Source organism: Serinus canaria, chromosome 3 (genome assembly GCF_022539315.1).
Source record: "Serinus canaria isolate serCan28SL12 chromosome 3, serCan2020, whole genome shotgun sequence".
In the NCBI taxonomy this organism is placed as follows: Eukaryota; Metazoa; Chordata; class Aves; order Passeriformes; family Fringillidae; genus Serinus; species Serinus canaria.
Window position 1 is genome coordinate 78798509 of NC_066316.1, and position 24486 is coordinate 78822994.

General features: G+C 41.4%; 1 protein-coding gene across 1 annotated transcript; it reads left to right on the forward strand.

The window, feature by feature from the left end:
* The first annotated feature begins 587 nt into the window (after window positions 1–587).
* TBX18 (T-box transcription factor 18) lies at window positions 588–22464 on the forward strand. The gene is made up of 8 exons (XM_050972722.1): window positions 588–862; window positions 1520–1815; window positions 3331–3432; window positions 6418–6589; window positions 12910–13077; window positions 14246–14310; window positions 17904–17998; window positions 20557–22464. Exons 1-8 carry the CDS (start codon window positions 629–631, stop codon window positions 21279–21281), a joined length of 1857 nt encoding a protein of 618 aa, XP_050828679.1. The 5' UTR covers window positions 588–628; the 3' UTR covers window positions 21282–22464.
* The last annotated feature ends 2022 nt before the right edge of the window (window positions 22465–24486 follow it).

Genomic DNA, 24486 nt, shown 5'->3' on the forward strand with positions numbered 1-24486 from the left:
GGGCGCGGGGCTGTTTGGGCCTGGGCGGAGGCGGGCGCGGGTCGGCGGGGCGCTCCCCTCGTCCGCGGCGGCGGGGCCCCCTGGAAGGGCGGCGGGGCCGGGGCGGCGGGGCCGGGGCGGCGCTGATTGGGCTGCGGGCGGCCGAGCCGCGCCGCCCCCGCCCCGCGGCTCCGCCCGGCCCCCGCCGCCGCAGTGACACTAATGAGCGAGTTCTTCCCACAGGTCTCCTGCCTGGAAGTGCTGACAGATCAAGGCAACAAATTTCAATTACAAGCCCTAATTTGTGTCCGCAGAGCGTTTGTTACCCATGTCAGCCCTGCCTGGCCCATCAGACGGGGCAGAACGTGGAGGAGGAGGAGGAGGAGGAGGAGGGGGAGAGAAGGAACGCATCTGCAGAAAGGAATAGAATTTTTTTCCACTTTAAAAAAACCCAAAACAATTCCCCCCCCCCCCCAAAAAAAAAAAAAAAAACTTGGCTGATAACTCGGATTTAAAAAGAAAGGCGAGGAAAAGCCCCAGCCCCTTGCCTGCGCGGTCGGGAGGACGGGAGGGCGGCCGGCGCGGCAGGCCGGGCGCGGGTGCCGGCGGCCGCGGGGCGCCTGGATGCGCGGGCTCTAGGGTGGCGGGCATGGCCGACAAGCGGCGGTCCTCGCCAGGCACCACCATGAGCCTCAAGGCTCACGCCTTCTCCGTGGAGGCTCTCATCGGAGCCGAGAAGCAGCAGCAGCAGCAGCAGCCGCCGCGGCAGCCCAAGCGCAGGAAGCTGGGCGGCGAGGACGAGGCGGCGGAGGACGAAGGCGGCAGCGGCTGCTGCGCCAAGAGCTCTCCCGCCGCCGCCGCTGCCGGCAGGACCTGCGGCGACATGGACCTGGGCTGCGCCGCCCGCGCCCCCGCCGGTGAGTGCCGCCCCGCGTCCCGCCGCTGCCCCGGCCCCGCTCCTCGGCTGGGCTCGGCATCCCCATTCCCCGCCGCCACCGGCGCTTTGATTCCCCGTTATCCCTTCTGTCTTTCCGCCCTGCGTGGGCACCCACCACCCTTCCCGTGGCCTGGCGGTGAGGATCCGCGGCGCCCCTCGGCCGCCTGCACGGGGCAGGGCGACGGCCGGCGGGGCTGTGGGTGCCGCGGCGCGGTGGAGCGACGGCGGGGGGCTGTCCCGAGCCCTGTTTCCGAGGAAAGGCAAAAGCGCTTATATGACACATATGTGTATGTGTGCTACTGAAAGTGCATATGCAACTATGTATATAATTATGTGGCCATATATACGTATATATATATACATATATAAATAGACACGTACATAACACCTACGTTTATATGTGTGTAATTTGCTGTGTGTGGAGGGGAGCGCAGTTTCACGCTGCAGAGCGAAGCCCGTGGCCAAACGAAATGCGCCGCCGTCCTCGCACCCCGGACGGGCTGCGGCCCGCCTCAGCCGGGCACGGCATGGTGGCGATGGGGGCAGCTCGTCCCTGGCAGCCCGGACGTGCTGCCGCGGTCCCGGCACTGGGTTGCCCCCCACCCCGGAGCCAAGGCTCCGGCCCGGGCTGGCCGCTCGGCCGGGGCTGAGGGAGACCTCGATGGAGAAGTCGGCGCTGGCCCGGCCGCTAAGGCTCCCTCCGCTCTCTCCGCAGGCGGCTGCGAGGAGGGCTTTCTGGCGAGCTCCCCGCCCGCCTCCCCCGGCGGATCCCCCAAGAGCTCTCGGCCCGGCTCGCCGCTGCCCACGCCGCAGGCGCCGCGGGTGGATCTGCAGGGCGCCGAGCTCTGGAAGCGCTTCCACGAGATCGGCACCGAGATGATCATCACCAAGGCGGGAAGGTAACGGGCACGGCGGGGCCGCCACCCGCGCGCTCCCGGGGCGGGCGGGCACATCAAAGCGGGCCAAAACCGGGGGAACCCTCCAGATTTACGAGGCAGGTAGATGGCGATAATGTTAGATGGGCACGGGAGCATGTGGCGTTTCGGGTTTCCTGTTCATTAGGGCGAGGTCTGGGAGCGCCGTGCCCTTCTGGGGGGAAGCTTTTCCCCTTTCCAGGGAATACACATGGTAAAAACCTGGGAAGTATAAAAGTATTTGAACTTATTAGAAATTACAAAAACATATTTTATTGAATCCATATGCTACCGTCTGCATTTTCAGAAAGGCTTTATTAATGATTGAAACGCAGTCTTAAACAGCACAAAGCTGCATTTGTCTTAAGAGAGTCCAGTCGGGGAATTTCTGTTTTATCTTACAGGTGCACTGAAATAACAGCAAAAGCTAGTTAGCCATAGTCAGGTTTTACCCTCCTGCTTATTCAGAAATAGCGGAGATAGGATTTTTGTTTCCAGTAACTACTTTTAACAGATTGGTTTTTAATACATACATATTTTTTAGCACAACGGCAAATACTGAGTAAACTGGAAAAACTTTCAGGTTTATAAAATGCAGAAAAGTATTTTATTAGCTTGCAGTTAGGACCTTTTTTTTTTTTTTTTTGTGCTTCAAGAATGAAGTTTTCTGATAAAAAGCATGCCAAGCTAAGAGCTAAGGGCAGTTTTATGTTCAAACCACCTCATTGGTTAATTAATCCGTTTCTCCACAGAAGGATCTAAATCTTGAATGTTTGGTTTTTCGTCGTTTTTGTTTTATTATTTTTTTTCCAGAAATTTGCCCGTAGATTCGTTTCTGCTTTCAATAAAGAAGTTTTACTATACCTTTCAAAGACAGAGTAGCTCTCGCACTTCACCTTTAGTAAGTTGCAGACAGGAAGTCCCGTGTCAATAAAGACCATATTGTTGGGTTAGAGCATGGCACATTGGCTTTCATAACTGCATCCTTGCGGTATTATAATTGTATCACCGTAGATTTAGCTTTCTAATTCGCTGCTACAGCAATGATACACCATTTTTCTGCTGTCACTTGAAATTTTAGTGGCTATTTGCCTTTCTGTAAGCCTTGGGCTTCCTGGGTGGAGGTGGTGTTTGCACATCTCCAGGAATACATTTCTTACTAATATCTCAAATGGGTTTTAAATGTGTGTACTGCTAAAGCAAAGTCTCAAACCCAAATGATTTACTGTCTAACAATAAAGTTGAAATGATGTGGTAATAGCTGTACTCCCAAAGCGTATCCCCAAACATACAAAGCATTGTTCGAGCAAATGCACTTTAGAAATCTGTTTTGACATATCGAATGGGCCATTTCATGGCTATGTAACTATAATCGTCCAAAAGGACTCTGTAGGCTAAAAGGAAGAACGAGAAAAATCCCACGAAGCAGTTACTTTTCCTAAACAACCATTCCCGAGTCTGTTTCGTATTAACAATGACCTCTCTCTTTCCAATGTTCAGGCGGATGTTTCCTGCAATGAGGGTGAAGATCTCAGGTTTAGACCCACATCAGCAGTATTACATTGCTATGGATATTGTGCCAGTGGATAACAAAAGATACAGGTATGGTGGCTTTAAGGCAAAAAGCATATGATGTAAGCTATAGGGTGCTTGGCTGTTGGGAGAAAATATTAGCACAACATAAATTAGCAGAAGATCATGTTTAACTCTCCTTAAAGGTTCTTATTTTCATCCCAGCGTATTTTAGAAGACCATATTGTACCAAGTATGCAAAGGCAACTAAAATTCGTGTTGCAGCTCTTTATGATACATTTGCCTCGCACTGCGTATGTACTGCGGGCAGATGCTCAGGTTTGGCTTTCAGAGTGCAGTTCTAGTGCAGTCAGGAAATGTTATATTTTATTCCTCCTCCTGCCAGTAGGAATTATTTCCTATTAACAAATAAATATGAAAATGTACATTTTTTAAGTGCCAAATGGTATTAACGTTAATTGATAACATTAATAGCATGGATATCTGATTTAAATACTTACAAACCATGTAATGTGACTTAATAAGTAAGTCATGCTTCAAATTGCTTATACAATTTAATTTAAAAAGTGAGATATTTGGTTGCTTAAACTAAAAAAGGTAATGTTTCTAATTACAGTTATCTAAAGAATTAATGTCATTAATTAATGTCATTATTGTCTGGAGAATGATGTGAAGAACAAAAGAGGTTGTTCTTTGAACATTTAGAAGTAGAAATTTTGTGCTGAAGCTCTCACTGTTTTGAGGGTAGTTATGTTTTAAGGGAGCTGGTTGGGCTCTGCAGAAGCCACTTGTCCTGTGGAAATATTTTCAGTATTGGGCCCCCAGCAATTCCTGTTGTGAGTTGAAGCCGTTTCCAAGGTCTTGCTTTCTAGATGCAATCCCATGCTCCAGAGTAGCCAGGGGGGAAGCCTGGCCAGAGTAGCTCAGAGGAGACAGGATCAGGTCTTTACCAATTGAGGGTTTGATTGTTTTAACCTATACTTAGTGTAATGTAGGGAAAACCGCTCCAGATTTAATTCTAGAGCTAGGAATATTGCAGACCATGATTAAAAGGTTGGTTCTGCAGGAATGCTGCCATGTTTCCTAAGCAAATGCTGCCCTGTGTTTTTCCTGTACTTACCTCATTGAGTGCTATTTTATCATTTTCTTATGTGGTGTAGAAGACCTTTCTTAGGACCATTTTTGATTTTGAGTTTTTCAACAAGGGGCACCAGATACCAGGGCTGACGATGCTCAGCCTGTACAGTCAGGGGAATATTTCCTGAATCTACCATAGAGGAAAAAAATTCTTCTTTTTCCTTGTACCAGTGCAGTGCAGTTCAAATAGAAGCTTTTTTTTTTTTCTTTTTTCTGTTTTGTGTTGCATGTGTGCATTTGCTTAACAGTCTAAACATATAATTCCTAGAAGGTCTGAACAATTCATAAATTCATAGAAAAACCAAGGTAATAATTCCAAATGAATTAAAATGTTAATACTAAAAATTAAGAGTGGTTATGCTGAGTATGAATTGTTTAAACCTCATTTCATTTAAAATAATTACAGTCATACTGACCTACACTATCTTCACAGTGTGCTACGTGGTGCCCAGATAACTGAAGTAACTTAACAAGAGTTGTAGGAAGGGCGGTATTTTCTTAGTTGGCAAACTAGGATTTTTTTGTATTCATGTATTAGTAACTATGCCTTTAAGCTTTCCACTAAATGTTAATGTTTTACATGTTTTACTTGGTGCCTCTTCTCATTCTCTTCTGTGCTTTTAATTGCTGTCTGTTATTTCAGCCCTGGCTGTTTGTGCAGCTTCACACACTGTCTTGCAGATCTTTAAATTTCATAGAAATGACAGCAGTTGCATGGAGCCTAGTCTTTAGTCTGCTGACAGAGCAGATAGCAAAACTAAGGGAAAGGAAGAAAATTACATATGGGTCTGGATTTCTAGCAAAATTTGACCTTTTAAATATTTGGAAGCTTAAGCTGTAGCTCAAAATGTGTCTTTATCACTAAATTTGTATTTATGTCAATTTATGACTTTATTTACTTTTCTACAAAAAGCATATATTTAGTATTAACCAAGAAATATAAAATAAGTGAAAAATGTTACAACAGTGATCTGGGGTGGAGAATTTGTCTCCAGGAGAGAATTTCACCGCCATTCTAGATCTTAGTTATGTAGCTTGATCTGAATTGTGTGGTGCGATACTTGCATTGGATCATTTTGTTCTCTGTTCTGACTGTGTTGCTTGTCTTTTTCTAATAAGGAACTGAATTGTGCAAAGATATGATTTGATGAAGTCTTTCTTGTTTTCATTTAAAAATATAGCTGAATTACTGGATTTTTACCGTACTTGAAAAAAATCACTTTCAATTAGTGCTTTTTAAGCTGCCTTGTGAAGTGCCTGCCTTCAAAATAGGTTTTTAACCAAAGCAGGTACAATTTTTGTTATAAAATCATCTTGTCAGCATTGGGATATCAAATGAAATACAGACTCCATGTTTTGATTTTTTAACATTTTTGCAGTACTATTCAAGCCTATGAATATAACCTACCGAAATATCAAGAGCATAGTTTCACATACTTTCATTGTTTTTCTCAATCATAATGTTCTTTCCCTTCAATAGCTTTATTTATAGAGTCTTACATTAGACTCAACATGATAAATCTTCCAAATATGGAATTACTACTCAATTTGATAAAAGAAGGATCAGATTCTTCCGTATTTGCTGATGCCTTTTCAGAGCAGAGCTGTAGCAGTCAATGAACTGACAGCAGCTCAAAGCTCATTTTGAAACCTAGTGTTGAGACTCTGACTGATTTTAGGAAGAGTAAGATCAGGTCAGAGCATGGATTTTAACTTTATTTTTGCAGGTGCCAGGACTATGTTTTGAAACAAACAAACAAAGAAAATTTCTTTTTGTTTATATGAAATTGTGTCCTTTCATGTTTTGTTAATTGATGGGTTTTGGCTGTAAGCATGGGCCCTAATTTATTAATGCTGAATGTGTCTAATAGATTGTTTTGGTGCTAGTGGTTAGAGGTATTTGTTTTCTTTTTACAGGTATGTTTATCATAGTTCCAAGTGGATGGTGGCTGGTAATGCTGACTCCCCGGTGCCGCCTCGTGTTTATATTCACCCTGATTCACCCGCCTCGGGGGAGACGTGGATGAGACAAGTGATCAGCTTTGACAAACTGAAGCTTACCAATAACGAGCTGGATGATCAAGGGCATGTGAGTACTTGCTCTTTCTTCGGTGGCATTATGTGTAGGCACATTGCTCAACCCTGAGAGGCTCTGACGTACAGCTTCGGGGTGCCAGAAATAGGCTTGACTTTTCAGAGCTGTTTTGGAACTTTACTGTCCGCATCTAAAAGCTTCTTACTTTCTGCTCCCATAATTAACTGCTTATTAGAGCCTGCTGTTTTACTCCCCCCTCCAATAGAGAACTCCTTCTGCAAAGTAAGACTTTACAAGGCTAAATTGCCTAATACAGAGGGGCAGAATTGCTCTCAGTATTTCCCACCGAGCGTGTTACTCGCAACTTCTCCTCCGATCGAAAAGGACTCTTAAATTCACAAGTGGCTAGGAGGAACATTATTAGTGTGTAATAACTTCACGTGAATAAAAATACACTTAAGTATTTTCTTAACCTAAACATTTGTGTGAAATCCCGTGAGGTGTTAATAATTGCAGTCAAAAGCGAACAACATGGGAGCTGGGTTTGCTCCGATGATGATTTATTGCATACCTTATGAAGCAAGACCCTTTCACAGCTGAGGCTCATTACTTCTGGAAAAGCTGGCGAAGACGTATGCAGTATGAGTGTTCTGTTTGCAAGTTCTAAATTGTTTAGTTATGACATTATCTAATGTGACAAAATGTGTTATGTTAATATTTCCTTTTCTCTTCAAAACTGTTGAAACATGACAGATGTAAGCCAGTATCATTCCAGCAATCCCTAAAATAGTTTTACTTGACACCTTAAAAAATAATTAAATAATAAGGATTGTTTTTAGTCAGGGTGAAGTCTTTGATTTTACAAACCCCTGTAATAAATGACAAATGTTGGCATCCTTTCAGAAGAAGCATTGAGTTCCAAGTGGTAGAGTTTTAAGATGTTAGAGGAAAGTTTTGAGACAGGATGTGGATTCCATTGTCCTTAGCGTAACCCAATTTATTAACCCGAATACTTTCTCCTTCAAGGAAAGGAGTGAAAGAAAATATACCTGGCATAGAGCACAAAGATACCACACTCATCTTTCAGTATGATTGTAACTCTGTAACATTGAGCCAGGTATTTTGCTAATACATAGTCTGAGATTTTCCCCCCTTATTTGTGTTTGCAAATGCCATGATCAGAGGCAGGAATACAGGAGCGTGGCTGACCTAAGAAATTGATAACAAGGATAAAAAGACTTCCATTTGTGCAATAATTTTCATTATTTTATTTTGTTCTTCCTTAAAAAAAAATCTGGGCGTATTCATGCCTCTTAAGTTAGCAGTGCTTTTCTTAGATAGTACAAAAGAGGTTTTATATTGCTACTCTCCAGAATTACAGTTATGGAGTCTTATTTGGCAGTGTCCATTTGAGTTAAGGTTAGCTTCCCTAGCATTTGTGTACTTGTGATTCCTCTCAAGTGGGACTTGTTTTCCCTGAATCCCGAGTCTGTTGTAAGGGCTTTGAAAGTGAAGCAGATACAAATGGATAAAATATTGCTTTTCCAGCAGTGAGCTGGTTTTTGTACTCGGAGGGTGCAGAGGGACGATCTGTGGGTACTGTGTGGTCCATCCATGCACTTGCAGTTGCAAACTTCCCTGTGATAAAATCTCAGCTATGCAGAGAATTGTGTTATTCTATTTTTCCATCGCAGATTTTAGCTTTGTGTTCATTCTGAACTGAAACCTGCATAGTGTACACAGCACACCATTATTTGTAATACGGGGGGATATAAATTTTCTGGTCTTTAGTGAAGTATTTTGGCTTGGAAACGAGTGAAGCAAAGCTCAAGTACTGTGATTTGAGACACATTGAACTGATTCAGAGCTATGGCAGTGCCCCTCCTCCCCAAAATGGAAATTTAAGTATTAAAATAAAAGGACAAAAGAAGGATGACTGTAAAATAATTTCATATTTCTCAAATCTGGAAAATTGCAAACATGTCATTCATAATTACCAGAAAAGGCAAAAGCAGAAAGCAGAAAAGTGTCTCTTCCAATGGGTACATTTTTTCTTTTAAAGTTATGGTAGTGTGGAATGCTGTATTGAAAAAGCTATGTAGCCTCTGAATGCCTCTAGCAATAATGGAAAACGAATAATCATATTTTGTGATGAATATAAAAAAACCAATTGTTTCTCATAAGCAGGAAGAAACCATTTTTCTCAGGAGGGTACCAGGGGACGGATGGCAAATTAGAAGAGCTAGGAGTCAAGGCTGTAGAGTCCCTCCAATATTTACTCTTGTATCAGAAATTCTGACTCTCCCACCCCTGTATGGGACATGGGGTATATTTTAGATGATTAGAAAGTAGATTTTTTTCCTCTCGTGCGTAGCAGAGTGGTTCAGAGAAACCTCAGTGGGGTTTCCACCAAGCAGTGTTGGCCTTTAGCTGTTGTTCTTTGGGAATGCTTTCCCTGCTTTCTGCTTCTGTCAACTTAATCCTTGTTGAAATTGTTCCTTTATGCTTCCTGTGCTCATTGGAGGTGTAAGCTTTTGCAGAGTTTTTGTGTTAAAATCCTGGGGGTAGGTTTGATCTTGAAGGCTTTGAGGCAGGGAGCTTGCATGATGTCAGTCTAGAGCCTTTTTACTTATTCTAGAGAATTAACTCTCAGGATCTCTGAGAGAAGTGGTCCATGTCAGTGGGAATAGAGACAGTATTTGCAAATAGGCACTAAGGTAGAATTCCTATGCAGTATTTATGTCGTGGTAGTAGTTGGTGGCAGCCAGTTCATTCCTCTTGCATCGTGTTGCCCTGGGATTAGCATTCTGTGAAAGGAGATCAGCCATCTCTAAGAGACTCGCTGCTCGAGCACTTTCCAGATTCCGGGCTGCCTGCTGCTATTTTCATCAGCATTTCAAGTGGGACTTTGTGACTGTGCAGTTTAATAGTGCTGCTCAGCTCAGAGATTTTGGAAGTACATATCTGCACATAGAACACTCTCTGATACATGGGTTCCACTTGTAGTCTGCGGAGATGGAGCAAAATTTGTGCAGACATGTTTTCCTTGTGTGTTTCTGATCTCAAAAGAAGTTCCAGAGTGAATTCCCTGCTTTGGAAATACTATAGAGTCATTAAGACACATACTATGGCTTTTGTGTCTTTCACCTAAGTTGTGATGCTAAGGAAAAGTAAACTTGGATTTTGCAGTTGTCGCTGAAAAGTGCATGGTCTGGATGCTCTTTGTTAATGCCTCTCATCCCTCTCTCATCTGTGGAGTGAGTGCTGCATTGTAAAAGCAGCCTCTCCCTCCGGCTGGTTACAGCTGGCTAATTTTTCGATTTCAATGCAGTTTTTAAACTGAATTTCAGTGGAGGGGAAAAGTCAACATTTTTTATGCTATTTTCCATGCTTTTCAACTGAGTATTTTTTGATGCAGAGGAACATCTTTTAACTTTTAGTGAAAATGAGGCTGTTAGTGTGTTAATTGTTCCTTGGTGGTTGGGGTGGGTTTTTTCCCCATTTGAAAGTGGGGAGAGGCTGGAAGCAGAGGCAGACTGTAACTCTGCCCAGACTTGGCTCCAAGTAGCGAGCTCTGCTTACAGTCAATGGGCAGTTATAAGTTCTTGTCACAATGAAAAGCTGTGAAACATCGGTATTTGCACTTGCAGTCTTTGTCTTAGTACAGAGGGAGTAAGTGCTCCTTAGCCCCACGCACTTCCCTAACTGCAGAGAGCCTGAGTGCTTGTGCTTTGGAGGGAGGATAAAGGAGGATTTTTGGCAAAAACAGCAGCAAGGACTGTGTCAGTAGTGGGGAGGTGACCGTGTAGTCTTGGCACGGCCAAGTTGCTGGAGGATTGGCGTCTCCCCTGTGAAGGAGTTTCTGGCTCTCATTTGCTCTGGCTGAGATGGTTGTGCCATGGTGGTTCTTATGTTCAGGGTCAGTTCTGAGGCCTCATCGTGGCAGCAGCTCTCAAAAGCCATTGCAAAGGTAATCCCAGCTTTGTGTGGCTGCAGGTGTTCTGGTGGCCTTTGCTCTGCCTCCTACCTGTGGGCTCCCTGCTGCAGTGTCTTCTGTCTGATCATGATTTCTTGACAGCTGCTGTGACCAAAGTTTAATTTTACTTTTTGTGAGAGAGGTTTATTCCTGCATGAAGTGTTTTCATCTTGTTCTGTGAGAACCTTGTAGAGAGAGGCAGGCTCCGTGAGTTAAATGTAATGCCAGTTCATATTTGGGAGCACAGTGGGATTTCTGATTGGGGTTTTTTGGTGTTAGATTTTAAGGGCATGAAGGGAAAGTTGCTGTTACTGCAGATAAACTGTTAGATCCCATTGATGCTTTTAATTGTGCAAGCACTGTGAAATGAAATCCCAGAATCTCCTTTTCTTTAGCTATTTCTTCACAGTAGCTTTAGGTGATCCTTTGAATAATAGAGCTAGATTGTTTTTGGAGTGGATGTTGCATCTCCCTCTCCTTTCATGTCCTGTCTTCATATGTTGCACTGTAATTCACAAGGGCTTTGCAGTTATGCATTATTTAGAGTTTGGAGTCCTTCAGATCATGAACAAAGATCCCATTGTTAGAAGACATGGTACAAAATCAAGAAAAAATAAATACTGCTATGGATTTGCTAATTGCCAAAACAGCGTGTCAGCACAGGAAATTTCAGTGCAGGACAGAGGCCAGATAGGTTGTTCCTAGGAGATGACATGGATCAGTTTAGCTGTAATAGCCACCCAGATAAGCAGTGGGAGGTGTTCATCTCTGTGCTGCTTTGATATCACTTGTTCTGATGTGTGAGCAGAGCTCTTTGTAGCTGCCAGGGTTATCATTGATGTGTGGGCCAGCAGTGGTTTGCGCCACAGAGCTGATAGGGTCAAGTAATCCGTGTGGGAGAGAACATGGCATGCTCAGTGGCACCCAGACAAATGGCAAGGCACAGAATAGCAGTGGATTTGAACTGTGCAACGTCTTTTCTTGATCATTTCTTTTTCTGTTGCACCAGTATCTCCCCTGGTACCACTGGGTGTTCACAGGGAAACAGGGTGAGGAATGTGCTGTCCTCTCTGCGTTTTCATTTTGTAGATCTTTGCTGTTGGAGAACTGAAAGGAGTGTTGTAAAAGAGAAAACACTTCTGCATGATAAAAAATCTTGCTCTGTTCAGAAACTTGAAAAAGACTTCATATGAGAACATCCATAGGGCATTCCCTGAGCAAATTAATTGGAGCCTGTGATGTCATTGTCAAAACCTTACTCAAAGGCTAATAAAACCCCTGATTATCCAGAAACTTGCCTTACCAAAACAGGCCCATGTAATCTGGACAGGACCAAGTGTATTAAACTAGCCAAACTCTAGTTTATCCAAACAGATGTAATGTCCTCTATATGATTTGGATGAATGAACTTCCATGGTGTCTGACATAGGGGTTCTGTTGAGTGCTTGAGCACGTGCACATTCTGAGCCTACTCAGGGAGCAGGAAATTAAAAAGCTTCCCCAGAATGCTGATTAGTGGTTCCACAGGCCAATAGCCATGGGACTATTTATTTATCAAGTTACTAATTTCTTAGGTCTTCCAACAATAATAACTGAACTTCAATTTTTTTTCCTTGAAATTTTTTATTTTAGTAGTGGTTAGCTGAAGTGGAATAAAATAGAGGAACAATTCTGTATTTTAAATCTCCTTTAAAATTGTGGTGCAGTGCCAAGAGGTATTTGTGTGTTCATTCACTCCTCTTTTATTATTTATTTTTGATTGAGATTTTGTATGCTGGGAGGGTTTTGTAATTGAAATTCACTGTCTGTCTTATAGATCGATTGTTATTAACACTTTGGAGTTTTGGATTTTGTTATCATTTTACTCTTAATTTTATGCTTCTTCAGTGTGTGAGAGTCTCAGCTTGTGTTCCAGCCAAGATTTGTTTCAAGCCTTTGGGATATAAGGAAAAAAATTGCTCCAATAGTCCATCCTGAAGGTTCCAAAAACAAAAGGCAAATTTCTGCTGCTGTTAATCCTGTTAGGTCAAATCCAGACTTCAGTGGAAAAAAGTGACAAAACTTTCATAATTCCAGTGGGGCCTGGACTTCACTCCTGATTTCTCTTTTTGGCTTTTTTTTCTTCTTTTTTCTTTTTTTGAGCTAGTTTCAATTAAGCCAGTCTCTGAATTTGGAGCTCCTGAGTCGTAATTTTTAAATGCTTAGGGTTGGCAATAACATAAATGCACAGGGATTAGACTACTGTAACAAGAACCTTCAGAGGTTAAAGAAAACATTTGATTTCCAGTAAGTGGCATGGTAAACACATACCATAATCTGTTCCAAAAAGCTATTAGTCCTGAAACAGCAGGGTGTCCTTTCTAACAAATGTTATCTTTTTCCTTGCATGACTGCGTAGATTATCCTTCACTCTATGCATAAATATCAGCCTCGTGTCCACGTCATCCGAAAAGACTGTGGCGATGATCTGTCCCCTGTCAAGCCCATCCCTTCAGGAGAGGGGGTGAAAGCCTTCTCCTTCCCTGAGACGGTCTTCACCACTGTCACAGCATACCAAAATCAACAGGTAATTCAGGCTTTCTGGTTAACACTTCACAGGCTTTTCAGAGCAGACCAGAGATGTAAGAGATAGGAGAAAAGGAGATACTGTTGTTTTATCACTTATTAAAATAGAACTCTCTAAACCCTTTTTTAACTAAAAGTAGCTTTCACTGTTAGTATTGCTGTAGTGCCTGGAGGCTTTAACTGAGCCTTCAGAGATGCTGCATGTAAAAAATCTTTCTTATTATGGAGATCACACAGTCCAGTTAGCGTGCCTAATGGTGTCTTGATTATAAACACAGCATTGAAAACAAGACAAAGAGCAGTCTAATTTTCAAAGGTGTTTCTGTACCTTTAAATGTAGATACGTGTCAGGAGAGACTTTTTAAAGCACTTTTATTCCTGACTCCAGTGCTTTTAATACTCCCAGGACCTTAACAGAGAAGCTGAGTTCTGAAGAAAGTTGCAGTTGTTTTTATTAACTGCATTCAGCCTATGTTATTAAAGACAATTTATCTGGGTCCACACGGGTTCAAAGTCAGAAGTGAACTGCAGGCTCTTTCTACCTCTCGTTTAAGTTTCAGCACATATAATGACACCATAGTTAGTGTTGTGGCATTTTATTAATTCCATATAAATTATTGCAGCTGTGTTTTTCAAAATTACATATGCATTGATAACTTTACAAAGAGAGGAGCAGGAGAGCCATGTAAATACTGAAATATAAGTATTTGGCAATTTTTTCCATTTATTAAAATAAATTATGGTTATTTGGGCTGTGGTGTGTTTTGCTGGGTTTTTGGTCGGTTGGTGGGTTTGGGGTTTTTTTCATGGAGGATAATAATTTAGAGATAATCTCTCTTTTCACATTTCCTTCTTGACCAGTACAGAAATAAAATTTAATTTAAATTTTATTGCAGTTAGACAGTGAACTCTCTTAAATGAAGAATGACATTTGCCTGATGTTTTTCCTCAGTAATTCCTACTGCCATTTGGCAGCTTTAAATAACTCTTAGCTCTTCCAGGGATGTGCAGAAGATTGGTCCTTATTTTGCTATGTTTCAGGGCAGCCATCTTAAACCATACAAATATGAAGATGTTTCCACTGTCAGCTTTTTTTCTGTCAGGAGAGTTGTTTTCTGTGCTCCTTATCTGAGTTTACAGATAATAATTTTTCTTAATAATATTCACAGATAACTCGTCTGAAGATTGATAGGAATCCATTCGCCAAAGGCTTTAGAGATTCGGGCCGTAACAGGTAGGTGTTGGGAAGGAGCTGGGCTGCTTCCTGCTGACCAAATCAGTTTGAGGAGGCTGTTCAAAGTCAACACTTGTACTTACAGACAAACTTGAGAACTCAGACTCCTTGAGGGACCACTCAGACTTCCCAGTAATGTTCTCTGTGGTGAGTTGCCATTGCTACACCTCTGACCATCTAGGTCAGGAACAGACTGGCACTTGGCTTGACTCATGTACTCAAGTTCCCTTTCAGTGATAGCAGTGACACACCATGAAGGCTGCAAATGGACTTGAGCTGTACTCAGGTCTGTGATTTCAGTGCTTGAAATCTCCTCTTTCTCCTGGCTGGAGACAAGTTGCAGATACCATTGTCAAACTGCAAGCTCAGGTTCTCTTGCATGTAAGTGCACATAGCATGGGTTAATGGCTTGTTTCCTCATTGAGGGGGAGAAGCTGGTTTGTGCAGTAACTTTATGTTTAGTACACTTGCTTAGGAGGTGGGAGACCTATGTTCAATGTCTGTTTAGTCTAAGGAGTTTTAAATCTGCTTCCTAGGTGAATACCTTTTCTAGCAGGCCATACAAGACCTTGAAATGCGACTGGTTTCCACCTCTTCTGTGGCAGATAGACTGATTATTGCTTATTCTCTCTTGATCTATGAATCTTTCAAAATAGCAGTGGGAAATCTGTGTAGTGCAAAGTGGAGACTTAGGTCTGGTCGGGGCTGCCAGTATTTGCCAATATGAGGTATTTTATCCAATGACTGTTTAATGCAAGCTACTTAAGCCTGTTTTGAATTGTATGTTAAACCATTTCAGCTAAAAAAAAAAAAAAAAAAGAAGCAGTATTTCATTGTGGTGTATAGTATACATCAGTTCCAGCTACCACATTGTGTTTGGTGTCTGCAGCTGCTATATTTATGACCAGGCCTTGCAGAGAAGGGAGCAGACTGTGCTGGTAGGAATGATCAGAGAGTTTCTTTTTGATAGTTGTTTTATTGAGCTTCTCTGTTAGCAGAAGCTACAGCATTAAAGCCTGTTTTACATAAAACCCAAGTTACATAAAACCTGAAACTGGACAGTAAATGACAGTAGTTTTTGGAAAATGGCTACTTATAAGAAGGGATGATGTAGTTGCAAAGATTTACTGTAAGTAAATCTAATACTGTTCACTGTAAGTATCTTTTTAGTATGTCTGAGATTTCATCTTCTAGCGAGAAATAAGTATGCATGTTCTGTGGCCACTGACATAAATAGAGTTTTGCCCTCTTTTGTAACCTTCTGGTTAGAAATGAAGTGAACAGTAGCTTCCCGGTAAATGCAGTGACTGAAGAAGCAAAACCTGCTGTGTGTACTTTAGGAAGAAAAAGGGTTGCCATACATGCTCTGTTTTAAAGCTCTCTCTCTCCTAGGCAGTGTCTCTGCTGTGCTTGCTGTTTGCAGAATTATAAAATAAGTACTATGTAACCTCCTAAGAAACCCTGATCCTCTGAAACGTGCAGATTTAGGCGGACTTAGAATTTCTTCCATAATGTTATATGAAAAAAGAGAAGATACCCTTTTAGACAGCGAGGAAATTATGGTTCAGAAATTAGTTTTGAACAGGTTTCAGTGTGGCAGGACAGCTCTGGAATTACCTGAGGATGATGTAAGAGTGCTGCATCTGCAACCACACAAATACAGTTATGGGACTGGGTGTATCCAGAGAGATTTATTTTTTTTGTTTGGCTGGTAGGAATAGTCTGGTTCAGGCATTGGAAAAAAAAATGCAAGATATTTTGATTGAAAGTCTTTTTGAATGGAAATGGATTAGAAAGGCAAGTTCTGAAGGAAGAGCCAGCATCTCTAAAATGTTTTGGAGCAGCCTTTAGATGAGGTCTGAGTGCTTTTACTCTACAAACACACTCATTACAGAATTGACTCTGCAAACTCTTGTTTGTTGCAAATTGACATTGTTTTACTGAAGTCAGTATCAGTTTTCTTTTATAGTCGGCATTACTGGATAAGTATGTTTGGGAATGCAACTCAGAAGTTTAATTGCCAAGGAAAATTTCTATTGGTGTATTCAATGGATTATTATTTTGCTCTGTTACTAAATACTGAAATTAAATGTTCTGTTATCCTCATTGTTCTAGCTGGTGAGTTTATCATTGAGGCATTTTAGTCTGCAACAAGTTTAAAAAAGTACTGTGGTTAAATTATACCAAACTTTTCAATATTGTTTTTATGCAACTATCTCCCTCTTCACTGCTGCATGCAGTAATTCAGTTTTTATTAAGAATATGCCCTTCTAGGTCATTCCTGTTTGGTCCCACAGGCCATTTTACAGAAATCAGTAGCTTCGCCTTTTAAAAACATTCCCCGTGCGTTTGCAATGCGCAACAGAATTTAGGTGCTGAGAATAGTTTTACTCTTCAGTCGGGCCTTAAGTTTGACCCTATAAAAACTTTTACTCAGGAAAGGACCAGAATTTCTCCCTTTAAATACTTTGGGAAAAATATAACTGTTTTATTAAATAAACTTGGGTATTTGATAGCGCAAATTAGGGTGGTGATAAAATGTGGAAATTGTTCAAAGGCATCTTGTATAAATTACCACCTTGGCTGCACTCCTCCAGGAGGTGGCTTTTATCTCCACTTTAACTAGAAATGAAAATTCACCATTACTGCAGAAAATTAAAGCTATCTTTTTAGGCCAGGTTCAGCTAATAAACGCTTTATAAATGTTTCATGACAAACATTTGTGTTTCTGCTGGAAGGAGCAGTATCAGATCATGTCTGTTGCTTCAGACATGGCCTATTTGCATAATTCGAGTTTACAAAGTATTGCTGCTCAAAGGCAAGCACTTGTACTTGGTGTGTGCCTGATGCTGACAGTCAAAAGGCCTATTCATTATTTTGAGCAGCCAAAAATAACACCAGAGTTACACCTCTAAGTTTATACACCTCTAAGGTGTATTATTCATAAGTAATTGTCAGAAAACAAATGGGCCTTTATCTTCAGAAAACAGAGATTCTCCTAAATAGTGTCTGCCACCACTGTCTCTGATTTCTCAGGACACTGTTGCAAGAAAATGAGTGAAGACTTTTAGTTTCTAAAGGCATTTTGCTTAGCAAAACAATGTTGGGGTTTTTTTACACATGATTTTAGTAACAAAATAGCTGTACATCCATACCTTGCTCATGTTCTAACTGTGATTTTCCAGCTCATCAGTAATGACTGGGAAGTTGTCAGTGTATCACCTTTATTCTAGGAAGAAATAGCAGATCATTCCTCTGCCAGAGGGATGATCTCTTTAAGAAATGTCATACTAGTAAAACATTTCAAATCCTTTTAGCCAAGTCTTCCCACTCAAACAGCCCTCCCAAAAGGCCCAAAATATTGAAATAGAGAGCCAGGTTTGTGGAATTGGAAAACACTTTGTGCAGCCCAGTGGTAGCAGGTCGCCATGGTCTCATGGATAGGCTATAAGGCTCTTTTCTAAAAAGCAAAATCAATTTGAAAATAATCCTGAAATGTTACTAATTTTTATGTTTCTGAGGTAGAGTATTCAGAGACGTGTGGCAAAATACAGCTTGTTTTCATGACACCATGATTCTTTTGTTCTAAATAGAATGGGACTGGAAGCTCTGGTAGAGTCTTACGCCTTCTGGAGACCTTCTCTGAGGACACTTACATTTGAAGACATACCTGGGATACCCAAGCAAGGTAACGATTGTCTTTGCGTTCTTTCAAAACAAAAATGAAAGATGAAGCTTTGCCCCTCATACCTTACAAAACTCCAGGTAAGTGTGTCACTCACCAGGCAAAAACAACCAACTAATCGCAGTGCAGCCATCCCCCCTCATCAGAGTTATTCTAAGTTAGAAAACTAATGCTAACTCAACCACCATGTCAGTAAAAATGTTAGATTGTAAAGAAAAATCATATCACCTGTGGAGGAGAATGCTAGTTATTTAAGGATTAAATAACCTATTCCTTAGTGTTATGCTCCGGCTAGATACAAAAGGTAGAGATCACCAAAGATGACTTCTGTTGTACACATCCAAACTGCAGCGTATGAATTACTTGTGTTTTTAAGAAAAATAATAATTAAAAATAAAAGAATGAGAGAAGAAATGGAAGAAATGTTCTCTTAAGTAATGAGTAAATAGAAGGAAGTTTAATTTGTTTCCTTCTTAGGTCCCCTTCTTGATTCTTAAAGACCTGAAAATTGTTCAGTAAATGGGCCAGCAAACTTTCTCTGCATCCTAGAGCTTAAAGAAATGGATCGCCTCTCAGTTTTGCTTTTTCCTGCTCCTCACTCTTTGTTGGAAGCCTTTGTTTCCCCTTTCCCCATTGTGCAGGGAGTGTCATGAATGAGAAAAATAGTTAAATGGCCCATTTGGACAGAGAGTGGAATCTCTGTACTCTTTTCTGAGTTCTTTAATTTCCTGACTATACTACAATGCACATAGAAAACCTCTTGGCCTTTTCCCAGCTAAATCAGTTCAATCAATTCAATCAAATCAGTTCTTTGCATTTTCCGCTACCAGATTTAAAAACATCCAGTCTGGTTTCTTGATGATGTATTGATTGCAAAGTTGTTAAACATCTTCAGAGCAAAAACCCAGAACACAGAGAAATTCAGAGAAATCACTTTTGTCCGCTTTTTGGGTCACTCCTTTGAGAAATTCTGTGTATCAGTCCTTGATGTGGGCAGCTGAAAGGAAGGTTTGTGCAGGGTCACAGACACATTGGATGAGTGTTGGCAGAGTTTTGGGCGTAGCATGGGGGTGAGGGATGGTCTCATCAAAAAGGTCTTTAATGAGAAAATAGAATGAGACCTGAAGTACCTTGTCAGACTGTGTAAGACTGAGAGGCAACTGATGATGCAGTTAATCCATTTAGGAGACAGAACAGCTTTATTGGCTGTTTGTGTGTAGGAGCATGGTTTGGGAGCAGGGGAACTGCTGTCGTGAGCTTCTCGCTTCCTTTCCTGCTGTTACCAGAGGTTCAGAAGATTGTGGAAGTTACTCTTGATATTTTGGGAATGGAAACTGGGGTCCTTGCAAAATCTTTAGTCATCTATACATTGGACATAGGGACTTTGTGAAAGACACCATTAGAAATTTGTCCTGGTTGATAATGCTGAAAATGCCCGTTTTCAGGCAGTGGAGGCATTGATGGAGATTAAAGAGACATGTGTCTTATACCAAGATTTCTGTAACGTGGCAGTGTCTAATGGTGCCTTGTGCTCTGTTAACAGAAAAGCAGTAGCAGGCAGTGCTCTTTATTAATGTATTTTTCTTTTCACTAGCTCACCTATTATAATAATCTGTTAATTTATTGACAGAACTTCTCTCTTTGCAGCATCAAGCTGTTTGATTGTTAGTGTGATTCATAAACAGGACGTCTTCCTTGTTAAGTGTCTTCTGCCTGGGAGACTGTAAAAGGCCCCAGTTAATTTTTCCACGCTCAGTTTTCAGGAAAATGCAATCTTTTAAGAAAAGAAAATCTTCCTTGCAGCTGGGAAACTTTCAGTCCTGAAAAAAGGCTTCACCTGTGGCAAGAAGTGTGTTTTCAGGAGCATTCAGCTCTGGTATTTGTAATATAAAAAGTTCTGATATCAGTAAATGAACAATTTGCAAACAGTTTGCTGCAAACCTACCCATTCCAGAAGTGAAGCAGCTACGTGCAGTGTTCAGCCCACACTTTTCCTGAAGTTGTTCTGAAATTTTTGGTCATTCTCATAATTTTTTTTGTTTGAAGTCAGAAGTTTTTTGTTCTGAAGTTGGGAACTTTCCTGAAACTGTTCTCTGTGAAAGCCTCTGAGCTAAGGAGCTGGTTCCTCAGCTCTGACAGTGACAGTCAGACACAGAGCACTTGAAACACATTCTGGACTGTAGCAAGAGCATAGACAAGCCAAAAATCATAATTTTGAAGAAGGCTTCCTGTGATGTGGTACTCACTTGGCTACGTCTTAACTGCCATGAAATTTCCTTCCATGTTATATAAGAAGCAGTTAACCTTTTGGGCTGGAGCTCTAAGTACTCAGTGGTGGTTGTAAAAACATAACTTCAGTTCTCTTTCTTGGTCAAGCTTTTTCTTTAGAAACAAGCATGTGGTTTACTCACACAGTCTCCTGCCACACGTATGTAGAAGTTTTTAATTAATTTGAGTTGGATTTAATCTCAAAGGTTATTATAAAAGACAAAGGTCTTGTCTTTCACCTAGGAAGTGGGTCTTTCCCAATGTGCTTCTTACACTGTAATATTCTCTTCCAGGAAATGCAGGTTCCTCTACTTTACTCCAGGGATCTGGCAGTGGAGTGCCATCTACCCACCCTCACCTTTTACCGGGCTCCCCTTGCTCTTCTCCAGCCTTCCACCTCAGCCCCAACACCAGCCAGCTGTGCACCCTTGCTCCAGCTGACTACACCGCCTGTGCCCGCTCAGGCCTGGCCCTGAACAGATACAGCACTTCCTTGGCCGAGACCTACAACCGGCTCACCAGCCAGGGCGGCGAGACCTTCGCTCCCCCCAGGACTCCCTCCTACGTCGGCGTGTCCAGTAGCACAACTGTGAATATGTCCATGAGTGGCAACGATGGGGATGCCTTCAGCTGCCCGCAGACTGGCTTATCCATGCAGATTTCAGGGATGTCTCCGCAGCTCCAGTACATCATGCCTTCCCCATCCAGCAATGCCTTTACCGCTAACCAGACCCACCAAGGCTCCTACAACACGTTTAGACTGCACAGTCCCTGTGCCCTCTATGGATATAACTTTTCCACGTCCCCTAAACTGGCTGCCAGTCCTGAGAAAATCGTTTCTTCCCAAGGAAGTTTCTTGGGGTCCTCGCCAAGTGGAACCATGACGGATCGGCAGATGTTGCCCCCCGTGGAAGGAGTGCACTTACTTAGCAGTGGGGGGCAGCAGAATTTCTTTGACTCTAGGACCCTAGGAAGCTTGACACTCTCGTCTTCTCAAGTGTCTGCACATATGGTTTGATGAAGCCTTTAAGTAAAAGTACAGTATGTTTGGTGTCTACAATGTATTTCTTTTGGAATATGAAAGGACACTCGATGTAGCTTGTAAAGTGTGTGTATATATATAATATGAGAGGAAGTTTCACTGAAATTTTGACTTGCTCGTGGCCAGATTATTCTCCTATTTTGAGTTACACAGAGTTTGCTGCGGTGCAGACTGCTTCAGTTTTCTGGTATAATACACTTAGTTGTATAACACGTTGGGACATATGCAACAAATTAAGTAAGACTTCCTCCCCTTTCCCCCTCCTCTGTTCTAACCCCTTTAAAGAATGAAGTGACACTTGGAGTATTAAACAACACAAAAAAAGCCCACTTATATTTCCTATAGTACTAGTGAGTTTCTTTAAAACATTCATACAATAAGCTGATGCACCAAAGACATTTTACAAGTTTCTTCTGTTATAAGGGATACAAAGGGTATTTGGACTTCTCAGTGTTAAGCATCAAGCATCCAGCCTAAAATAGAAGTTTAGCTAATGGATTATTTACAAAGTAAACAGAAAGATTAGTTTGCCTTCTCATGATATGCTGGTTTTAGCTTATCAATGTCATGGCACTCTCACTAGAATTTGTTTTTTTCAGCATTAGTCTAGATTTATGATTATATATTTGAAGACAAATAATGCATATTCAAATTGTGGTGATAGCAATAATTCAAATCAATAATTCAAATCAGCACTAGAAGCAGCATTCCTTTGTATGAAATTAATGTTGGGGTGCTTAATTTTTGTCAAAGGTAGGGCTTGATGCATTTTTTCCTCCATAAATATTGCCTATAGGACATTTACTGGACACTAGGATATTCTAATGTATCTTTGTTTTTTGTATTTTTACTTTTTTAAAGGGAAATTCAGTTTGATTTACGGAAAAAAAGAAGTGAGCAGGATGAGAAATTCCTTTATTGGTTTTACCTGTTTTGTGTGTGTGACATGTTTTGGGTTTGGTTTTTTTCTTTTGTGTTTACTTGGTTGTTTTCCTTTTTTTTTAATAAGGGCAAAAGGTCCTGCATCCTCAGTGTTACAAAAATGACCCAGTTTGCCCAAAAGTGTTTCTGGAAGCAGAACGTTGTCATAGCTGCCTTCCTGTTGCTCTGGTTTTATTTTCCTGGAATAGGAGAAGTTTCCTTCATTCCCCCCTCTGGTTTCTAAATGGCACTTGTAGGAATGTAGATCACCATCTGCTCCTGACCAGACTGCTCCAGAGTCACAAGGACACAGGGAGACACCATGGTGAAATTTCTGCCCTCATCTGCACCTGCACAGCCCAGGTGTGTATCAGTCCTTTTGCAACAGCTGCCTCTCAGCTGCCAGTCTGTCAGAGCTGAGCCACAGGGTCTGTGAAACAAATTTTAGTGCTTGAGAGAGCAGGTCATCTTCAACAGTATGCTAATCCTAATTTATATTGTGCAGGTGATGTAAAGGCATTCTAAGGTGGGTACAGATGTGCTTGAAAATGCTTCCCCGGTCAGCATTGAAGGAGATTAAGGTCTTTCAGGTTTATATTTGTAGGATTTTTTTTTAGTGAAGGTGAATTTTCACGTGTCTCAAGTGTTCTTATACCTTTTCAGGCAAATAGTGAGTTTAACCACTCTCACTTCAGAAAAGATTCATTCAGCTAATATTTCTTCAGTGGGATGGAAATAATACATGCAGAAACAGCCCTCTTGCTACCTCCTCTTATCTGGGAATAGAATAGCAATCTTTAAGCCTGTGCCTGAAGAATGCTTTATTTCTATTGGTTTTGTATTTGTTTCTGTTAAAATATGTATAAAGATCTCTTTCAACATTAGAAAGAGAAGATGATGCAATTGAGGTGATGTGGGCTTGCTTTGCTGTCTTAAACTTTCTAAGTGACCTTTCTGAGTAAACCTAAGTTCACTCAGTCTCTGTCAGATATTTTTCTTCTGAAAAATGTGATAATAGCACTTCTCTTCCTCTGAGGAAGGGGTGACAGTGCATTGAAGATGAAGATCATCTTTACATTTGCTGTGCTGTGGACAGTATGTTGCAGATGAAGGGCTGGGTGGTGTTCATATTTGAGGATAACAAAGTAAATTCATGTAGTTCAGCTCTGTTGCTGGTCTTGGCAGTGCAGTGTCCTTTCAGGCAAACTTCCTAGAAGAGACCTGCAATGCCAAAAATGCTATTCAAACTCATTATATTGGTTTGTGAAATGGTTCTAAGGTCTGTAGAAGATAGGAAAATGTTCAGCTATGCAAATTGTTATAGATCTATTGATTTAAATTAATAAGTTACTTGGGTATAGTTATTCCTGCTCTGGGCAAAACTTTGAAATTTTGCAGTTGGAAAAATACTTAAGTGGAAATGGTACAATTAATCCATACTTGAAAAAGCATAAGTAGCCATAATAACTTAAGAGCTGTGACTAGGTAGAAATGTGGAAGAGCTAAATCATGCATGTTCTTATAAGGACAGAAAAAAAAAAAGGGTTGTGCATGGATGTTCATGGTGGTGCTCCTGTCAAGACTATGTACTTTATTTTCTGGGAATTTTTTAGAACTGGTCTCTTATTTTTCCTCAAATTATTCTTATCATATAACCACACAATATTGTTTTATTGTTCCTTAAAATTTGAATAATATTGTAAATACTGGTTTGTTGTTGTGAAAAGACTAGCTTTTTATCAATACAGTAAATACTATATATGCATTATATCTATAATTATATATCTGTATTTTACAAAAATGCCACAGAAAATATATTAAAGTGTGTATTCAAACACTTTTTACTACATTTGGAAAACTGAGAGGCTTGGGCCTATTTTTTTCACTAGAGTTTCAGCAAGACCAAAGGCAGTGACTCGAAGGTAAGCTCTAAATTTCAGAGACTTAATACAACAAGCTCCAACAAGTCCACAGTTCTTCAACCACCTACAGCTGAACCTCTCTTGTTATTTCTATGCAAAAGAATCGTCCCAACAAATGCTGTGTACAAGGAGATAGTGGGCTGAAAGCAGAGCTGTGAGGTTTTTTTGTGGGGAAAAGGGACTGAGCTGCTTGCCGGGGTCTTTAGCCAGTGATGGAACTTTGGTACTTCTCGCAGCCCATGTCATCCCAGCTGCCAAGACCAGCTCAGCTGCCCTGTATCAACTGGATCTGGGAAGTTAGCACTTCCATGTGACCAGTTTCTTGAGCAGGAGCTTGG